Source organism: Crassostrea angulata, chromosome 10 (assembly GCF_025612915.1).
Source record: "Crassostrea angulata isolate pt1a10 chromosome 10, ASM2561291v2, whole genome shotgun sequence".
Classification (NCBI taxonomy): Eukaryota; Metazoa; Mollusca; class Bivalvia; order Ostreida; family Ostreidae; genus Magallana; species Magallana angulata.
Genome location: NC_069120.1, coordinates 33787472 through 33808742, shown reverse-complemented (window position 1 = coordinate 33808742; position 21271 = coordinate 33787472). Strand labels below are relative to the sequence as shown.

The following is a 21271-nucleotide window of genomic DNA, read 5'->3' as shown; positions in this document are numbered from 1 at the left end:
GGGGATGCATGTATATTTATCTTCAAAACACCACAATGAAAATCCAGGGAATCTAACAAGCCCATTAAACAAGTTTTATGACAGGTAGTACCCTAAATGAGAGAGGTCAAGGTAAATGTTCAGTGTGTCCAACGTACTCCTAGCCCTATCAGAATAACATCATCACAAAGATAAGTATCGGGAAAGATACTACTTGATGACTGTATTAATCTGCCCTCTGAAGTCCCAAGGTGCCACTTCAGGTGATTTAGATAGCACCGTCTCCCATAGGCTTCACCTGAAGAGCCGTACCTGATAGATTACCCGACAGTATTTACAATACCTGAAATTTAAGACTCGGAAACTGATAAACCTCTAATATTCAGTTTTGAATTGTTTCAAGCTTTATTCATATTTTTGACTGCTTTGATTGCTTTTTATCTTTGTATGCTTTTGTCTTGACTGAAGTATGCTAGGGTATGCTTGAACGTGAGAAGGTTTTATCAATCCTGTGAATAGATTACTTACTGTATATATAGTTCATGTACATATATATTTAAAACTCATTTTAAAAAATTACAAGTAAACAGAAACAGCTCTGTTAAATTAAATCCAAGTTTGACTTGAAGTGTGTTTTCTTTTTCTTTTCATTGCAACACACGATTTTATGTAACACGAACAAGTATATTGATATCCTAATTACATGAAGTTTGGTTTTTCAATAAAATGAGGATTTATTACTCAGTTACTTAGGATTTAATTGAGCATAATAAACAGGATTTTTTATGCTCTTGAATGAGTTTTTATATTCTTAGAATCCCACTTTGTACAGGTAAATTGGGTTTGACATAAGATTTAAAATCCATTTTATAACCACAATATAAACCACAAACACGGAAGTTGTCCCAATCTGACAAAAATGCAGATCATTACATAGTGTGGTCTCATATCCATGTTCATGGGTATAAAATTTTATCGATTAAGTATAATTGAGCATAATTAACACAGCACGTGGAGCTTTGTAAAGATTTTAAATTATGGTAGATTGATAATTGTCCTCATAATCATGAACTAAATATATCTTCTTATTTTAAACTCTTGATATTTTTCTGACGTGCATTTTAGAATTGAATAAATATACAGTAACTTTTCGGTAATTAAAGTAATTTGCCATTTGATATATATCATTATATATGATCATTTCAAATATTCTGAACATAAGATTAGACCAAGATAAAGTATCTAAAAACTTTATTTGTAGGTTTTCCCTTTACTTCAGTAAGGAAAAACCGGTTTTATTTATCCTTACTTTCTCTCTTTGAAGACTCCTTGCGTAAAAATGGCCTTAATCTAGATTATCTTAAAATGCAAACCTTGATGCGATAGGATTTTCTCAAAGTTTAAAAAAGCTTTTTCATTAGTGCATTGGAGGACTTGCAGAAAACAAGGTTTTGCAATTTTAATCCTGGTCACGGCACCAAATGTAGTTCTGATGTCAAACGTATTTACCTAAACAAATTTGAAAATGTTCAACAGATATTCTTAAAAAAAAACACTAATAAAAATGCGACAGGTCGGATACTATGAAGCGATTAATTTTATCAAAGCTAAAGCGAATAACTAATATGGTAAAATTCACATTTAAATGTACATTTACAATCTAGGAATGAAATTCTTTTGTATCATTTCGTCTTCCTATCAGAAATTCATGTAGATCATGGAAATATAGCTTCTGATATAGGAATTTGATTAATCATTTAGTGTGGTTATCATTATTGTTGTCTTAATATAGTTTAATTATATGGTGCATGTTGAAGTTAAAACAACATAAAGTATAAGTGTATATAATAATTTATTTATTATTAACTGATAAACATATGTAACCAGTGGACATTAAACCATCTTTATAAACACTGCCGATTAAATTATTATTAAGAGTATACATAACCATTTATTCAAGATATTTTAGTTTAAGGGGAATGACATTGAAAAAAAATCCGTACATTAGAGAGACCACTATACAGTTAGTCAAGTTAGCAGTGTGTAGTCGTCCTGATATTGGGACTCCAAAGTATATAATACTGGTAGAGATCACAGTGTAGTAAAGTTTCAACGCACCAACATCCTAATATCTGATTCTGCTGTAACATTTACGCACATCCTTTCACAGCTTCCATCCACCACCATATATCACGTTAATATACATAAACATATATATATATAAAGTAAGAAAATCATTCACACCCAACGGTGGCTACGAGAAAAATATCACAGAGAAAATATAGTGAGAGTTCTATTTTATATAAGTAAAGTCCTGGACGGATTATCTCCCTTGTTGTGGGCCTTCTTTCATGCTTTCGAATTCAGCGGAGCTTGTCTTTTATTTTAATTGTTAGAGATGAGTCAAAGAGAAAACTTGATTGCCAATAAGATCCATGTGGGGTTTTTAAACGTTTCAGTGATACATAATTTATTATGACCTATGGATTTGATCCTGAAAAAAACAAAAAAGATATTTGGTTACACGCTACCAAGTATATGTGTAAATTGAAGTGCAGTTAATTAAAATTTTTGCAAGAAATAAAAAATCTCTCTCTCTCTCTCTCTCTCTCTCTCTCTCTCTCTCTCACCTATCATTATTCTGCTGCTTGTTCCGTTTGCTCAGACTCCGCCGCTGGGGGGTCCGCAGCGGGTGCTGGATCTGTAAGAAAAAGAGGCCAACAAATGTATTCTTTTTCAAAGATCTAAAAAAATAAATGCATGGTCAGGAGGAAATTATGAATTGTTATATTATTCTCCGCCATCACCCAATCTCCCCAACATACATAAACACACGTCCACAATCGGGAAGATATCCTATGGACTTGCGCTTCAATCTTCAATCAAACAAGTGATTACTCTTTAATTAATGCTTAAAAATTCTATCTCAACAGTTTACCGGTAAAATTTAATGATATTTTTTCCCTTCATTTTATCAATTGAAATTTATATATAACCAAAATAAAAATTCTGATTTTGATGTTGAAATTACTAATTCTCTGAATACAACAACCCAGCCAACCACCTTCAAAGGAAATGTACTGAACCATTTACTAATCAAACCTAAGTTTAAACCCCAAACAATCTAGGCTTCTTATTCGTAAAGAATCACACAAACGCAATTCAATAGATTCACAAAGGAATCGTGTCGTAATCTTTTTGTTTGTTCATCTGAATTAAAATAACGTCTACCTCATGGCTAAATTATCAGATGTATATATGATACAAGAAAGCCACTCCCTCTTGTTATATCGTATGCATATGTTAAACTTTTAAAAAATAACAAAATAATAATAATAAAATCTGTATATTTCATTCTTCCTTCAGGTAAAAAACAAGTATCGAGATTCAATTTGACGACAGTCCTTTAAATGAATTTATACAATAACTAAATGCACATTCACGTTACTTAATCAGCTTAAGCCGGGCCTCATCCGCGAGAAGCGTGTCCAAATCAAGGTAAACCCAGCGTACATGCAAACAATCCTCTGATTAGCAATATTGTCTGTGCTGAACTTTTATGAACGGAACCCATTAACAACTAATTTTTATAATTCCCCTTAAGCTTATTGCAATGCTATTCCACGTGTACTGATGTGTGTGTGTGTCTACACGGTACAGAAAAGGTTTGACCTTTCCAACTTTCATTTATTGCTAATAGCCAAGTCTTCTTTTTCAAACGGAAGGTGGCAAATTCTAGAACGTAGACAGCTGCATTTTTCATTGAGCTTAATTAGTTTCTCGATGTTTTTCTTCCATCATTTTATGTTAACTACTTTTAAATGGGGAAAAATCGTCAAATAACGGGAAATTAATTCAGGGAGTCTGCACTTTAAACTAGAGAAAAAGTTTGATAAGTTAAATTTGCAAGTACATGTAAATCAAAATTGCCGATCCTCCCATTTACACATAAATGTAAATGTGAAGTATGAGAAGGCATAGCTTTAATAAATACCTCAGTAACATGTAGAAAGATACATGTTTATATCTCTACGGCAGGTATATGTACATGTACAATGTATAGTTGATTGGATTGTCAGATTTCGAGCGATTTCAGACTTGTTTTATGGCCATTATAAATACTTGATGGTACGTAGTCTGCTGCTTTTAAAAGGAAAGGCTTTTTTTATATACACTCCCAGTCCGCGGTCAATATATCTAAGATGACAGTTACAATAGGAGACCGAAACCAAATGCCTCAACATCGATTTAAAAGGAGGAAGCTTAATGGCGAACAAAGGATAATTACGCCGATCGACCGATCTCGTCTGCAAAGATTTTGGTTTCTTTTTTTTTTTTTTTAGAACACGTCAGATATGATACACAAATTTTAACCATTTTTTTTTTTTGTTCTTCATATTTCGAACTTCGGGGATGGAATGTTGAAATTAGACACGACTTATAGATGGCATCAACAGACTAGGGGACCTCCCATTGTAACGGTGTGACATCGCGGAACAACGGGAACATTGTCTGTAAGCGCGGACCTTTAACTAAATCTAGATAAGAAGCTATGTACATCACACTTTGATAAAAAAAAAGCCCACAATATAATTTAATTCTTCCAGAATTTTCGTTATCTGGAATTCGTTAGATTCTTCATCCCTTATCCCAGTTACATGTAGATTATCATGAAAGAAAAATGAGAATTTCTAAAAATCGGTGTTTTTTTTTTTAATCAAAAAAGGAGGAAGTTGCGTGAATAATAGAAGACAATATCTCACCTGATGCCTGCGTTGCGGCAGGTTGCTCCTGTTGCCCGCTATTTGCAGCTGGGGCACTGCCTTCGGTTGTTCCTTTGCTGTTGTTGCATCCCATCCTTGAAGTGTTTGGTCTGTCGGCTCTCGGCGTGTGTGTGTCTGGTGGTGTAAGGTGATTACGTTCTCAGCCCGTCTATGTGCTGACTTTTGCCCGAATGCAGAAATGCGCCAAATAGGATTTAATGTCCCCGATCCGCTTTTCCTGCTTGTTTACATGCTTTTGTTTTGTGTCGTTATGACTACCTTCCTGTGATGTTTTTGATTGGATTCAACTTCATCCATGAATATATTTATAACCCAATAGTTGTAGTCCGGTCCTCACGAGTACCCCGATAAGGCATTAAAAATCTGGCATTGTTTTACCCCCGCGATTACAAAAAAAAACCCGTCCGCTGGTTAATTTGTTAAAGCGTGATTTTTCATGCTTTATATGCGATGTATTGGGCGCTTCAATAAACTGATTCGTTCATAATTAAGCAAATCAATTACCCCCAACTACCTCTGGAGTACGGACCTGTATCGCAATGCCGATCGGGTGAAGTTTATCATTGTGATCAATAATTAACAAGACATTTCTAGAATCTATTGCGTAGATTTTAGAAAATGGACCAAAGATGTGCCACTTGTTTTTCCTGAAATGATGACCGAGTAACGCCAAAAAAGTATATATTTTCATTGAAGGAAACGAGAGATTTTGGAGTACATCTTGATCCTAGATCTTGACATCAATAAAAGCAATAAATCATAATTCTAGTGTATACGTCAGGTTGATATTCTAAATTATGAAAAAGTCACTTGAACAGTTACGGAAAGTTCACCGTTGACACAAGGGATTACTAGTTCCCAATTTTCCACCGATTCCTCTGGTAAAATCAGGTCGATGATATATTACAAGAGATTGCAGAACGTGTTCGAATTATTATAAAAAGGTCATTCCTCCTACGTAGATAAATAAACCGTGCTGTTAGCATACCTTAATTGGCCCAAATCAGACCTTTGTCATTTTTTTAAGATTCCACATTATACGGAGCCCTCCCCTCTAGCAGCATTGCATGTATTTCGCTATACATGTATGCAGTGACGCATCCCAATTTAATTTATCAAGAATGACACAGAGCAGATTATTGCTAGCAAAAGGTGACAATGTCCTACCATTCTTTTAAGAAAAAAACGTGATTTTAAAAATTGACTACTGTAAAACGAGAAAATATGGCGCACTACAAATTTTAGCGCCTTTGGCGCAACTGCCTCTGAGCGCTAAAATTAATAGTGCGCCAACGATTTTCCATATCAAATTTCTTCAAGTTGCAAAACAATAACGTCAGTCCAAGTTATATAGAAGTGTTCATTTAAATATCAGATGCTGTCGATTCTGTTTGTTTAAACAATTACATAGGTAAACGGTATGGGTTATCGGGTATAAGTGCCTAAATTCAGTTTTAATTGCTTTTTAATATCTCTCATTAGCACCTTGAACATTGGGCTTCTCTCCATGCCACTTCCATTTAGCGCCTCGAGGTGATTAAGCGTGGCGATCGTTAACGCTGACAATACATGATTGATCATAATTTCTTTGATCTCTGATTAGTGGATATAAAGATAACAAGACGATACCTATTTTTGTCTTTTTTATGTAAAACTACTGTGAAAAAGATTCTCTCATGGTGATCGAAGCTCATGGTAAATGTAGCATTCGATTTCACTTTTAGTTTCGGGACTCCTTTAGAGTTATCCAAGTCGACACGTTAAATTCAAAGCCCGGTAACTCAAACTTGATTACACATCATCGCCAATAAATGAAGTTTTCGTATCTATCTACTGACGATTTACACAAAAGTAAGTGTAATGTTCTCAACGACAGTTTACCGTGCATGCGAGATAGAAATCAAAGTCGTTGTGTTCACGTGCTTGAGTGAACACAGAACTAAATTTTGGGCGTGATCGTTTATCAAACAACAACATATTTTGTATTCTTTTTTTAAAGAAAAGATGCATGCGCTAAAATATGATTGCGCTAATGTACTGGCACTAGCGTTTGCGCTAAAATACGTATGCGCCAAATTTTCTCGTTTTACAGTATATACCAAAGAAAATCAATCTATTGAAAAACAATTGTTGTTGAGATGTATTATTTTTATTTGTTGTATACAATCCCACATTTCGTAGAACTTTCGCCCCCCCCCCCCCCCTCCATCCACCACCGACCAGGACAGGTCATTAGCAGGACGTCATCTGGGGGTCGTTGACCCACTAGGACAATAAAAGCTCTCCTTAGCCCAGAATCCAAATCCTTGTAAATTCATCACTTTCATTTTTTTTATTCATAGCAATTTGTTTTTAAAAAAAATCGGCTTACATTAATTTCTGTTCTGTGAATAACGATTGAAATTCAAAGATGCGGTGAGCAATTTGAGATGAATTTATAGATTTCCATTCTGTTTGTTTACAGGTGTTGGAAAGAACATAATAGATTATTTTCAATAAGTCGGTGATAGATGTATAATTTGTATTTATTTATCATAAACGTGATACAAAGTAGCAACGAAACATATCAACTTCCTCAATTTCCATCGCTTCATTGGAGTTTTGTTTCGCATAAAAATCACCATGAACATTCATTGTCCAATTATTCATTAAATAGAACGAAACAAGCTATTTTGTGAACAAAAGATGCATTACACACAGTTAAAGGCCCAGTTAGGTTTTTTTTTCCTTATAAATACTACAGGTTCTATTTTGTCTTCGTTTGTTTCTCGGAATTTTATTGATTGTATGGATCTTACTGACAGTTAATCCATCATGGCTCGTTCAGCAACTGTAGGTTGTAATCAGGCATATACGATGGACAACATTAACCGTGAAAATTATTCCATCCTAAATAGTTAGCAAAGAAAAGGATGCATGTACTTGTTATAATAAACGACTTACCCCCCCCCCCCCCCCTTTATTTCAATTTGGGGGGAGGGGCCTTTCAGGATGCGTACGGCCCTTCGCTCGAACAATCAACAAGGACACTGTCTTATTGCTTTTGAATTTACTGGGTGGGCGTTTGCCAAGGGAAGTTGTGATCTAAATGGACCTGGACACGATTTGATATAGAAATTTTATCTTTATACTTTTAAACCATATGTATAGAATGGTTTACTTTTGCATTCTGAATGATTCACGAAAAGTTTAATGTTAGAAACCAAAGTTACAATCAAGATACAGAAGAAAGCAGTCGTTTTTATGTAAACAAAGCCAGTCATATAATTGTTTACAAAATAATGTAAAGAAAAGAAACTATCATTTCTAACAAAAGATCTTGTGAAAACAAGATAAAATTAATTCAATCTGTTCATAAATAACTTTATCAACAACAAAAAACATCATTAGATTGAAACCTGTACCAATAGAACATATCCTCAATATGTAAACAATATTAACTCAGCTTTGGACTCGGGCTTTGTTTACAAACCAAAGAATTCTAACCTCTGTCACTCGTTTGTATCTTAATATTTGACGTTCAAATTTTGACAAAGAATTTAAAAAAGCATATATATTGACATCTCTAGATATTACAAAATATTCGAAAAAATTGAGTTCAAATCGTGTCTACGTCCCTTTAAACATTAACGAATTTTTAAAGTATTTAATTCAACTGTTGAAACGGTTTTCGAACGGTAGAGTTCTGAGTAGACTAACGGTTGTGCACTTGTCACGTCAGATCAAGTCCGGCTTATCCTTTAAATTGCTGGCCCCGGGGCCATAAAACTTAGACGAGCTTTATTTTGATCCCAGTCTCCCTTTTCCACAAGGAACATATAGTGGAAAAGTGAGAATGAGATCAAAAGTGAGCTCGTCTAAGTTTTATGGCCTCAGGGCCTGGTGGTTGTGTCTGATTGTGACTTTTGTCCAACGGTGGTGTCCGTTCAACGTCATGGACGTGCTCAAAACGTTCCGCCTGATGAAACGGGCATCATCGGACTTTCCCGGACATTGAACGGATTCTCCAAATGAGAAAAAATAACTTGCAAACGGAGACGAAAGGATTTAATTTGTCATCCGCTGCGGATCTCTTAGAGTTATCTGGTAGAGTGGTGTGACTGAGTTTCAAACTGACGTTTGTTTGTTTCTCAAACGATAAAATGCGTCAAATGACTGGTGCTTGCACGTTGCGTTTCCAACAGTCTTTCGATTGTTATCGGTTTTACAGTTTCAGTCGTTTCGATACACAAGAACCTTCAACAGCGGCGGGGTGACAAAAGGAATTGCGTTTTGTAGCCGATTTTTTTTTATCCGTTTGACGTCCGTCAGCGTTATCCCGGAAGGGCTGTGGCATTTTAAATTCTTTGCACCAACTACTATTCGTTTTATAAACAGCGACGCAAGGTTTTATCGATAAAGATTTATAACATAGTACATCCTATCCAATGAGACTAACGGTATTTCACTCACACCTAAACACCACTAGTACAGGAATTACAGGGCGCTTGGTAACTTTTCTGGGATGAGGAACTATGACGTTGACCAGGGGGAGTGTCCAGAAATACAACCCAGTCACAAAAAAGGGGGATGTGTGGGTGGTGGTTGGTCTTTCACAGACTGTGATATATGCAACAGCTATCTTTATCTACCTTTTTCTTGATTAATTATATCCATGTTCAATAATTCAGCTAAAAATATACATAAATTATTTATTTCTATTTAAATCTTTAGATATTCCCCCAAGATGCTTTTAAATCAGTTTTGATGTATTTGGGTTGCCTAAATTACTTTATGACAACTAATCTATATTCACCTGCACACGTCTAGATTTTGAATTCACTCTCTATGAGGGTTGATACCAAGAAAGAATGAATAGAGAGTACCCACAATTTCTCAGTATTGATTCATTGTCTCTATACCTGAGCCGTGTGTTAAAGGACTATATCCATCTTAGCGGGTGGATTTGATTCTAATGAATAATTAATATTTACCTCATACAACTCTCTCTCTCTCTCTCTCTCTCTCTCTCTCAATTATATCCAACTTCTACATTCTATTTTTTTTCTGTAGCTGCAGCACTGTACAGTTTTGCAGCTAGTTTTGCTGTAAATAAAATACCGATAACAGGATAAAGTGTTTTAAAATTATACTTTTCATGAAACACATTTGACATTTTGACTCAAATAATCAATCACACTGGAAACTGTTAAGTCTGTTGAGGATTTACAATCTGCATATATATCTATCACTTCTAATCCATCTTCTCTTTCAACAGCCTGAAAAAAAAAAAGATAATCGATAAAAGGTGATGTAGTTTCTGTCATTAAAATTATCTAAAAGATAATCAAATGCACATTAGTAAAAATTTCACTAAGATAAAGTGAGAGAATATCCATTTACTGACATTTGATGCACCTCATGCACTTGATGACATAACAATATGTTTCGGAAAGGTAGTCCATGTTATGGTAAATATATGAATGAGGCCAATGATTTTTCAAGATAATGAAAATATTTCCAGCAATTGAATGGTATTGATGCACTGAAAGCTTATTGTAATTTTCATATGATCCTTCCATTAAATGGCTTAATCAATATTTAATAAGTTATGTTGAAAGGAGAGTCAGAGTTTCAATACTGAAAGTTATTCTCTCTCTCCCTCTCTCTCTCCCCCCCTCTCTCTCTCTCTCTCTCTCTCTCTCTCTCTCTCTCTCTCTCTCTCTCAGCCCGAAAACTGCCACTAGTACAGAGCTCAACAGATTTTTGGCTTAGAAAGGGTTTGCTTTTATACACATGTAATTCAATTGCCCTTTTCGATTGGCTAATAAAAGTTCATAAAATATATCACAGAGAGTTGTCAGACTCTACATGCACACAACATTTGTCATTTCTGTCAGAAGGTCTCATGGTACCCTATTAAAGATGCTCGCCTGATACATTGGTTTATGCTAATTCTACAGTAGATTGATTTGAGAAGTTTATAGGATGATAATCTGATATTAAAAAGGGGACACCACTCCTTGTAAGCATGCATGAATAGTCATACTAAACAGGCTGCTGCTATTTTTTACGAGTTTTTGTTTGATCATCCCATGTTTGGTGCCTATCTTCTCACTCAGTATACAAATAATGTATAGCTGTATGTATTTTCTATACACTACTCAGAAAAAACCTTGAAGCTGAACACCGCTCATAATCATCATCATCATCATCAGGCACTGTCACACAGGTATATAAACCCTTCAATTTCGTTACAACCGATTGCTCACCTGAAACTTGTGGCCGACATGTAGTATTCCTTTTGTACTCTTAGATTTCGTGCCCTAGCTTTTATTCATGTTTTATGTGCATTTTCTGTATGTAAATAATGCATTAACCAGTATATTTGATGTTAATAGTATTCTTGGAAAATGTGCCTAAAAAATTGATAATTTAATTGCAGTTGATTCACACGGTGATGTAAGATGTACGCTCACACAGGTGAGACCTCTACAGGGAAATACTTTGAACTGTTTAAAACAGGTCTGCGGCTTATATAGGGATTGTAGGGATAGTGGTGATGATAGTGATGATTGCTGTACTCCCACACAGTGAAATACTTTAAATTGTTAAGAGGTCTGCGGCTCATAAATGGGTTGGTATAAAGGGATGGTGGTGATAAGGAGAAATCTGGTGGACATTGCCTAATACAAGTAGTGTTCAGTTTTAACAGTATATTGTGAACTTTGCATTTAACTACTTAGAAGTGGTGAAATATTCAACCTCTAATATTTCTTCCATATGAAAATATGATGAACAAGATATCTGTGAGCCATGCTCACCAGTGATAACCCCGCCCTTGATCTGAATATACAAAATAAGTATTTTCTTCTATAATTCGGAGCAAGGGTATTATAAATCTACTTTTTATCTAGACAGTTTCTACCATGAAATACATGTAGCTTTAAAGCTATATACTAACTGAATATTTTTATGGTTTTATCCAGATTATGACATTAACTACAAAGTCCAATAACTTTAACTTTACCACAACTTTACTAGTTAGGTTTGCTTTGGAATAAAAAAACACCCATTTACTAACTACTCAGACAATAGCAAGTTTATTGCTGAACAATAAACTTACAATCTTTTTATATATTTGCATTCAATTCATAACTTTTCACGTGAGAAAATGTCGTTTATGCAAAATCTCCCCCTTAGTCAAGTTGGTAAGGGGGAGATTTTCCCACATAGTAGAGTTGAAAGGTCAACTATTATCAATGTTCCCCTCTGTAGCAACTATTTTACTCAACTGCATCACTAGAAACAGATGTTATCCTATAGGCCTAAACTAGTTCTTATCCTCATAGTCAGCAGATAGGTGAATAACCATCTTTACTTACGCTACTTTTATTTTTAACATGCATCAAAGGAGTTTCTACCTACACATGTAGCGCATGTTGATATGAAATTTTACGTGATGATTTGAGACATTGGTTACCTTGTTTCCAATGACAACGGCATATGGAAACCCCTGCAGCTTGGCATCTACCACTCTCCTTCCTATGGTAATAGAGAGTCTGTCGTCAATGACGATCTCTCCCTGCAGTGACGGAACGGACTGCAACGCCTGATACAGATTCTCTGTTATTTCTTTGAATCTGGCTTCTGAAGCTCCTTTCTACAATATCAAAGATTAAACATTTAATAATATGAAATAACTCACCTGCTACTTTATGTTTGTGCTAAAACATAGACCATGATATGAATCTTCAAATCAATAGGAATTTCAACAAATAATCATTTACCAGTAATTGAAATATTATAGTTTAATTTAAATAACACGAATGTATCAATATGAAAAAAGACACACACCCCCCCCCCCCCTCCCTGACCCTCCCAGAAAATCCCCAAAACAACCTATTTTAGATAAAATGCCATATATCTGGTAAATTTCAAGATCATCTAATTTTTGCTTTTTCCCAATCACTTTAACATCACAAAATATTCAATACACAGAAATCATATTCGGTACTGTTTGCTTTAAGAAACTTTTTAAATCACAAAACATTTTCCCCACTTTTGCAAATTTTGTGACACACGGAAAAACCCCCCTGAATATACTGTTCTACCAGCATGCTTCAAAGCAACACCATATTGATTAGTAACTTTTCTGATTTTGGCCTTTTAAAATCTTGACAATTGACCTTGACTAATTTAATTAATAATCTACAATCTACCTTGACCTATAAAGTAAACAAATATGAGGACTCAATCTTCTATACTAATGAAGGTACATTATGAAGAAGTTAAAATTTTTAGGACTGAGAATAAAATAATATATTCTTTGACCTTTGATACTAGGAGCATAAATAAAAGAAACACATACATGTTTATGTGCTTTTTACCTTCTGTGGTATGATAACAATTTGATACGGGGCTATCATCCGAGGCCAGCGTATATGTTTGCCATCACTTAGCACTTCCACTGAGGCTTGCAAGATCCTGGACACCCCCAGACCGTAACAGCCCATCTCAAGCACCCTACAGATAGGGAAACACATACAGTAAAAGCTGTAAACATTTGATAAAAAGAACATGGCTGCAACCTATAAAATTTGATGTCACTTGTTTCTTCTCATTACTTTACATCCTCTTAAAATTACTATATGAATTTTTTTTTAAAAACTGTATTTTTGTCAGCTAGTAATGTATAATGAAATCATATTAATCAATACTATATAGTTCTTTCAAACAAAGATGAGGTAACTCAAACCTTGATTTCTGGTTCTCAGTTCTGTACATGGCTTCTAAGGGCTTTGAATATTTTTGACCAAGGAGAAATGCATGGCCCACCTAAAAACCAGAGTTATTTACCATAACTGATCAAAATTCATTTACAACTTTGCATCTACAGTTAAACCTGATGCTGAAAGTCTGGTGTTGAGAAAAACTGACAATATAGTCCTGAAAGATCAGGAACAAATGAGAGAAAAAAATTACAAAGCGAGTGTTCTGAATACATAATGTTAGTACACTCCTTATCAGATAAAATTTTAATCAAGGTTTACCTCTATAGCATTGTATGACTCCAGATCCTGAGAGCTGCAAGATGGACATTTAATATCAACCTCTGAAAACCAACATAATACATTTATAAGCAAAAGGGGTTCTAACTAGATACGACCTCGTTACGAGTAACGAGTAGGTCTTCCGTCCGATTTTTTTTTTTTTTTAGATAAAATGATACCATGAGATATCGATACAATTTCAAAATTACCCCCCCCCCCCCCCCCCCCCCAAAAAAAAAAAAAAAATTGAAGATAAAGAATAAAAACCCTAATTACGTCAGACATGGGCCTGACGATGACTCTTTCAAACCGATAATGTAGAGATCAACAACTTTGATTTTTATAATGCATAACAAAATATTTATCGTTTTCAAGTTATTCGTAATAGAATTTACGAGTCTCTTGGTCCCTAATTAAAGGGGCCAGCCCCTTTTTCTTGATTTTATTGGATAGAACTTTTGATTCTCTACTACTTTTGTTCTATATGTCTTGTCAAAATATCAACTGATAAAAAGATACTGATCAAAACATATGGAAATTTTGAATCGAAATCTGTACCCCATTTTTGTGCCTAAGCGAGCTCCAAGGAATAGCGCCACTGGTGCAAAACAACTAAATAGTGCACAACTTCAAACCATGCTCTACCTATCCTGAAAATTTCAAAGTCATATCTCTTATAGTTTCTGAGATCAACTCTGCACAAAATTGGTCGTAAAAAATTACAAAATCGATCGTAAATCCGGACCGGAAGTGACGACGACAAAAAATTCAAAAACATATAAAATTCAGATAATTTCCCATCATCTGTAAAAAATAATAATAAACAGTACGAAAACAATAAGGTCTTCCGTTGGAAAGGAAGACCTTAATAATAAGAAACAGTACGAAAACAATAAGGTCTTCCGTTGGAAACGGAAGACCTTAACTATTACATAGTTTCTTATTATATAACTGCTATTTTTTTTTTCAACTATTTTATAGATTCAAATTTTAAAAAACTTGTTAGAAAACATTCAAACAACAAATTTCATAAACAGATTAAGGAGTGCCAGAATCCTTTAGATTTTAAAAAAAAAATATTTAGCAGATATTAATGAAAGGCACTGGAATGTGAATTTTGCTGACGATAAACAAACATAAATTAAGATAATAAACCATAAGGCACACGAGACTGATGATCTGGATTTACGTGCACATGTATTAAATTTCTAGTAATATTTCTATTTTTGTTGTAAATTTTACTGAAAATTATTTTGATAATGAGAACATACCTAAAACTTCTTTATTTCCACTGTATCCACAACTGAAAGTAAAACATTGACCAGCTTTTTACACTAACTATCTTAAAACAGCAGATTTCCTTTCACAAATAATATTAACTGTACCCTAGCTAGGGATAAAATAATGGTTTGTCTTCAGTCATTTAACATTTAATGGGTTAATTCAATGACTAAAGAAGATATTTAGTTCAATGCATTGAAAGATGTCAATTTTATCATCTGGCAAAATGGATCAACAATGTACATAGGGATTAAAAAAAAATATGCGCAGTTGATGCACATTTGTGCTTTAGCCATTGAACTGCAAGCTTGATGATATATTATTTCAGGTATTCATATTCTTTTTTCATTAAATCATGAAACAAAAACTCGATAAGAAAAATTTTCAACAATAAATCAAATTACATGTACAAGTAACTTATATAAGCATAAACTGCACTGTGATTGTGATATTGTCATATGTTTAGCACAGATTTGTATTCTGTTTAATATCAGCCTCGCTTCTGAATAGGAAATAAATAATGGGGGTGAGGAGGAAGGGGGGGGGGGGTTAATCCTTCTGCATATTTTGCATATTTGAATAACTTACCTGTTGCAGGTGTACACAGTGTCTTCCCCTATACCTGGACATTTCAGGTGAAACTCGTGTGATTGGGAACCTCCAATTAAACCTGTGTCTGCTTCAGCTGTTTTAAGATTCATTTTTTAAGTACTAGAGCAAGAATTTTTTTTCACAGATAAGACATTTCACAAAAAAGGTTATATACAGAGTTTTTAATGCGGGGGCAAGAAAAGATCCAATGAGTTTAATTCAAATTATTTGTAAATAAATAGAAACTCCAAAATCTTAAAGGCTTATAAACACTCCAAATATCTCACATTTTAATTACAAAAATCAAACAAAGTCCAAATATTTATTTCATTTGCAGATACCTTTAACAAAGTCCAGTTGTAATCTGTTCAGTACATTCTCATACGCCTGCAAAACTTCTTTATATGTTGTCCTAGCATCTTCTTCCGTAGCATGAAAGGTGTACAAATCTAGAAAACAATACCAATGATAATAGAAAAAGAACAAGTACCAGGTACAATTTGTAACAACAGTTTATTACTGCAAGTAGAGTGACTGAGTATTGGCAAACAGCAAGTCTTTGCAAAAGGGAATGAATGATAAACTAAAATTTATCAATTTCGAGGGGTATTGGTGTAAGGAAAGAGTTACAAAATTCTTTGGAACAAATGAACTGATATTTCCTTGTAAAATAGTGACAAACAATGGAAAAGCAATTAATTTCTGATATCAATGCTACATTTTAAATTCAAAACCATTCAAGGCATGCAATATGTGATACCTTTCATCTCAAATTCTCTACTTCTTAAAAACCCATGGTGTGGTAATGGTTCATCTCGGAACTTCTTTGTAATCTGTAAAAAGTACATATATTAATCAAAAGACAAATATCAAAAGAATACAGATGGAGTGATACATATACAGTATCCTAGAATTAAGAGACAAACAAATATTGTGATACATTTGTACTGTCATCTGATATTTGGCTGGAAAATTTTATGTATTAGATTTATCTTTCCTGTTAATAATACCAACAAAGCACAGACACAATGGATGATCACAGAACGTATATTTGTACAGTGTATCTTAAACATCTACATTTAACAGCTACTTTATACACAGTAACTGCTGATTCTGTTACCTGATACAGTTTGATGGGAAGCCTATGGTGGAAGTTCAACTGACTGGCTACCAGTTCTGTTACTATCTCTTCATGTGTCTGTCAGCAGAAATTGCAAAGTGTTACTGACACATCAACAACACAACCAAAGGCATAGATGTTTTACAGATACTTAAATCTGCTCTCTATCGTTTGTATATGTACGTTATTGGTATATGTATCTCTGTACATGTAACAGTCTGATGTTACTCCACAAAAGTACAAGAACCATGGATTGTAATACAACTGATTTTGATAAATAAAAGTACATGTATCGTAATACTACTGGTATTTATTGCAGTTTTATCAATGTTTCCAGACCACAAAGGTGGACAGGCTCATGCAATGAATTCAGTTTTAGTTTCACGAAAGGATTGTTTTAATCAAGAGCTTGGTTGTCTAACTATGACACCAAATTTGACTTACAGGACCTAGGCAGTAGCCTCTCTGGTGTCTGTCTTGCAATCGAAACAACTCGGATCCCATCGCCTCCCACCTCCCTGCCAAAATCAAATGAAATATACTGAAAAATCAAAGAGAGTATTTAATTGATAAACAAAAAAACATTGGTTCATTGATTAAAAGACATTTGACAGCATTGGAGGCCGAGGGAGATGGAGACTCAACCCAGAAATTTACAAATTGGGTGAATCAAATCATTTCTAAAGAGGATATTTTCATGTACCTAGTTGAAGTTTGAGGAGGGGTGGATTTGATAAGGGTGGAGGGGAATCTTGTGCTACTAAAATTTACATTTAGAAGGTTTAAAATTGAATACAGATATGTTGGAAAAGTGAATATACAATGAACAGTACCTGTCTTCTCCCAAAGACGTTGGGGCACCAATGTAGGCATTTGAATTTTTTCAGCACCAACAGCTTCCATTTCTTGGTCTATTATTTTGATCAGCTTCTGTAGAGCCCGAAGCCCTTGCGGCATGAGAGTGAATACCCCTAGTGAGCTAGGATAATAAATTCCATTGGCCAAAAACAACTGAAAGATATGAAATATGACAAATTGAAATTATTAAGTTGATTTGCAACTGATTAGGCTGCTAAGTGTCAAGAGTAACACCATAATGCCAGCTCCATGAATGAAATAACAGTGTAAAGATTTCCATTTTATTTCTTCTTCTAAGAGGTTAATTTGAATCTGTAAGGAAACATTTGCAAACTGATAAATGGAAACTATGAATAACATACTTTGTGACTGACTGATGTGGTTTCTCCTTCTTTAGGGATATCTGATGCTTTCTGGAACATTTCAGACAACCGTTTGGGTCTGTTATGCAACAGCCTTCGGAGCATCAGTTTTCTGTTTGATGGTAAGAGAGTGCTCAAGGCTCTCCATGACAGTGTGCAAGCTACCAGAGGTTTCATCTGGGAAAAAAAGTTACAATAACTATATATGGTAATGAAATTATCAGAAAAAAGCATGAAAATAAAAACTTTCTACAGCAATGCATGTATGGAACAATATGTAGTAAATCGTAGACAGCTGCATCAAACTGTTCAAAATTTAATACCAAAGATTAATCGAATGGGAATTTTTATGGGATGAAGACATTTTTATGTTAGACATGAATTATCACTAGCACCAGATTTTCATCAGTAAGTCACTAAATAGAGCCACACATACTTAATCTACAGGTATGTGGCTTTTTAGTGTAATGAGGAACCACATTTTTGCTGTTAACAGGAAACAGATTGGCACTTGCTGGTATCGAGGAATGAACCAAGATAGCCTGAGATAGTCTGCCTAGATTAAACTCAAGAGGGCTAAGCTGAAGCTGGGTTGAAAATCCAACCCACACAAACATAACTGATCAACATTTGCAAGGACGTCATCTTTTGTTAGGTTGTCAGGAGCATCTAAGAGTTGTTGGCTGGCTAAAATATTCAAATGGGTAGTATGAGCACAAATATACCGATGCTCTCTGATACTGGTAAATTAGTGTTTCTTTTATCAAAGGAGAATATTGTAAATTAGCAAATAGTTACAATGGCTTTATTTTCACTATGTTCGCAATTTATAAATTTTCCATGAAATTAAACCCATTGTAAATACTATCATCATTTTTCAAAAACATTTTATACACTATATGTATTTACGTCGAAAGGCAGAGAGATAACTCTTACAGTGTGAAATTAAAACCATTGTGGTTTGTATTTTTGAAGAAATCGTGAAATTCTAACACCATGGAATTAAAACGATTATGAGACAATATATGAGTACCAATCTTAAAAGAAGCTGCAGACACAGCTGACGTTGAATCCCTGATCAAATTCCCTTAAGGGAAATCAGATTTCCCAGTTTGGATGAATGAGACGTACTATATTCATATGAAGGCGTTTGATCTCAAATGTGACCAAATGGTGAACTGTGCCAAAACTGTGATAGAATGTGAATGTCCTTCTGTCTTTTCAACAGAGTATTGTAGACTGACAACAAGATGTTTCAAAATTCTAAACCCGACTCAGGTGAAATATCACATCTACATGTACATTTCCTTCTAGTCCAGCTACATTATGTATGAGCAAGCTATTATTAACAGGGACGTATATACTAGGTATATGCGTCCCTGTTATTAATGATGAACACAACTCGAATTTACTCTTTGGAAATATGAAAATGATGAATATCACGTAAAATCGAGCTTATTTTTCATATTTATAACGCATAAATGAATACACTTATCAGGTGTCTTTTACTGTCACTGTCAGTCTGTCACCACTTTTTCGGCAAAGCCGCAAACTTTCTCAGTTACTGTACCATGCTTACCTTCCAATATTTTGTTTACAACTTGGAACGCACTATTACCCGAACTATATTTCCGGATTTCAAGAAAAATCAGTTTTAACTTTTGAAAAAAAAAAAAAAATCTTTAAAACATCGTTCCCAACGACAAAAATATATGATGATGGTTTGCATTATGTCACAAAAAATGACGAAGGTTAATCTTAAATTAAAAAAAAAACCATAATACGGAATTCGAAACTGCTTTTGGTTTTTCTGTTTTCAAGTAATGTGCGCTATGCGTTTCCTATTTGACGTTTGACGACAAATTTTTCTGACAGTCACCCGTAACTTGAACGTCTGATATATTGATCACATGATGGTTGTTTTAACTCCATATTGTAAGTATTTCATTGCAATGTAACATTTTAATTACCCCAAAATATATATCATTTAATCAGGTTCGGCACCGACCCACGTTTGGTGGTTTGACCCCCATATTTGGTTGTCAAACTCCAAAGTGTTATACCTATTTTACCTACATGTACCATATGGGACTTATTTTTTGTTCATCTCGGATGACGTTTTCCTGAAGATAAAGCGCACCATGTTTACCACGTACATGTACACTGACATGATTGTTTCATGAAATTACTTTTACTACAGAAAATAAATTTATTCAAACATAGTATCTTTAGCTAAAGGGGATTCAAGTTTGTTAATATTTTCAAGGGGAGATAACTAACAATCATTGAAAATTTATTGATATTGAAAAATCTTCTCAAAAACCATTTGGCCAGAAAAGCTGAAACATGTGTGGTAGCATCCCAAGGCAGTGTATATAGATTCAAGTTTGTTCAAATAATGATCCCCAGGAGTAGAAAGGAGCCACAAAGGGGTTGAATTTTTACTTAGAAATATAGGGAGTAAATCTTTAAAATTCTTCTTCTCTAAAACTGATCAGCTAGAAAAGATGTAACTTGTGTGGAAGCATCTTCAGGTAGTGTAGAATCAAGTTTCTTCCCAGAAACCGACTGGCCAGAGAAGCTGAAACTTTTGTGAAAGCACACTCGGTTAGGGTAGATTCAAGTTTGATAAAAATCACGATCCCAAGGGGTAGGATAGGGCCACAGTTGGGGGTTGAATATTCACATCTGAATATATAGAAAAAATCTTCTCAGAAACAGATCAGGCAGAAAAGCTGTAACTTGTGTAGAAGCATTCTCAGGTAGGGAAGATTTGAGTTTGTTCAAATCATAATCCCTGGGGATAGGGTGTGGCCACAATGAGGGGGGGTTAAAATTTTTACATTGGATTATAAAAGGGTAAAATCTTTTTATATCATCTTCTAAAAATACAATTTGCCTAGAAGAGATTTAACTTTAGTCAGTTCAGATAACATAGATTAAACCTTGTGAAAATCTAAGTCTTTAGGAGTAGGGTGCCACATGGGGGGGGGGGGGGGGGGTGTTCAAATTTTAGAAAGAAAAACATTGATTATTCACAAAAACTGAAGTGTTATTATATATGGTTTTACTTACATGCAAGCATTAATTTTGACATATTGTTGATTCTTTTAAAGTTTGATATAGGTGTATTATCCATATATTAGCAATTGTTTAAGTCTGATCATCATCAAAAATTGTGTAAAATCATCTTGTTACAAAGGCTCAATGATAAATGTAAGAATATGCGGAGGAGTTTTTTTTATACAGGATCTATTACAGGAC

At 34.4% G+C, this 21271-nt stretch overlaps 2 protein-coding genes and 1 long non-coding RNA gene across 5 annotated transcripts in view; 1 reads left to right on the top strand and 2 right to left on the bottom strand.

The window, feature by feature from the left end:
* Positions 1 to 1812: 1812 nt before the first annotated feature.
* Positions 1813 to 5057, bottom strand: LOC128164433 (uncharacterized). Its single transcript, XR_008240943.1, has 3 exons — positions 4743 to 5057; positions 2610 to 2680; positions 1813 to 2473 (listed from the first exon to the last, which is right to left on the bottom strand). It is a non-coding gene; the product is annotated as an uncharacterized LOC128164433 (long non-coding RNA).
* A 4817-nt stretch (positions 5058 to 9874) lies between these two features.
* Positions 9875 to 21271, bottom strand: part of LOC128167101 (probable proline--tRNA ligase, mitochondrial) — a 117495-nt gene continuing 106098 nt past the window's right edge. Inside the window, exons 1-14 of one of the 3 annotated variants that reach the window (XM_052832633.1) lie at positions 19587 to 19611; positions 18008 to 18184; positions 17621 to 17798; positions 17232 to 17305; positions 16788 to 16865; positions 16428 to 16500; positions 16009 to 16116; positions 15665 to 15761; positions 15067 to 15098; positions 13796 to 13857; positions 13501 to 13580; positions 13133 to 13268; positions 12226 to 12405; positions 9875 to 10021 (exon numbers count right to left, since the gene is read on the bottom strand). In XM_052832633.1, the coding sequence (XP_052688593.1) occupies positions 9899 to 10021; positions 12226 to 12405; positions 13133 to 13268; positions 13501 to 13580; positions 13796 to 13857; positions 15067 to 15098; positions 15665 to 15761; positions 16009 to 16116; positions 16428 to 16500; positions 16788 to 16865; positions 17232 to 17305; positions 17621 to 17798; positions 18008 to 18184 (1398 nt within the window). In that variant the 5' untranslated portion in view covers positions 19587 to 19611 and the 3' untranslated portion in view covers positions 9875 to 9898. Of the gene's footprint in view, positions 10022 to 12225; positions 12406 to 13132; positions 13269 to 13500; positions 13581 to 13795; positions 13858 to 15066; positions 15099 to 15664; positions 15762 to 16008; positions 16117 to 16427; positions 16501 to 16787; positions 16866 to 17231; positions 17306 to 17620; positions 17799 to 18007; positions 18187 to 19586; positions 19612 to 21271 lie in introns of those variants that run through there. The other 2 variants (XM_052832634.1, XM_052832632.1) reach the window with 2 other exon arrangements.
* LOC128167105 (uncharacterized) overlaps positions 19818 to 21271 on the top strand; it is a 39431-nt gene continuing 37977 nt past the window's right edge. Inside the window, 1 exon segment of the mRNA XM_052832640.1 lies at positions 19818 to 19942. The gene's annotated coding sequence lies outside the window, so the exon portion shown is untranslated.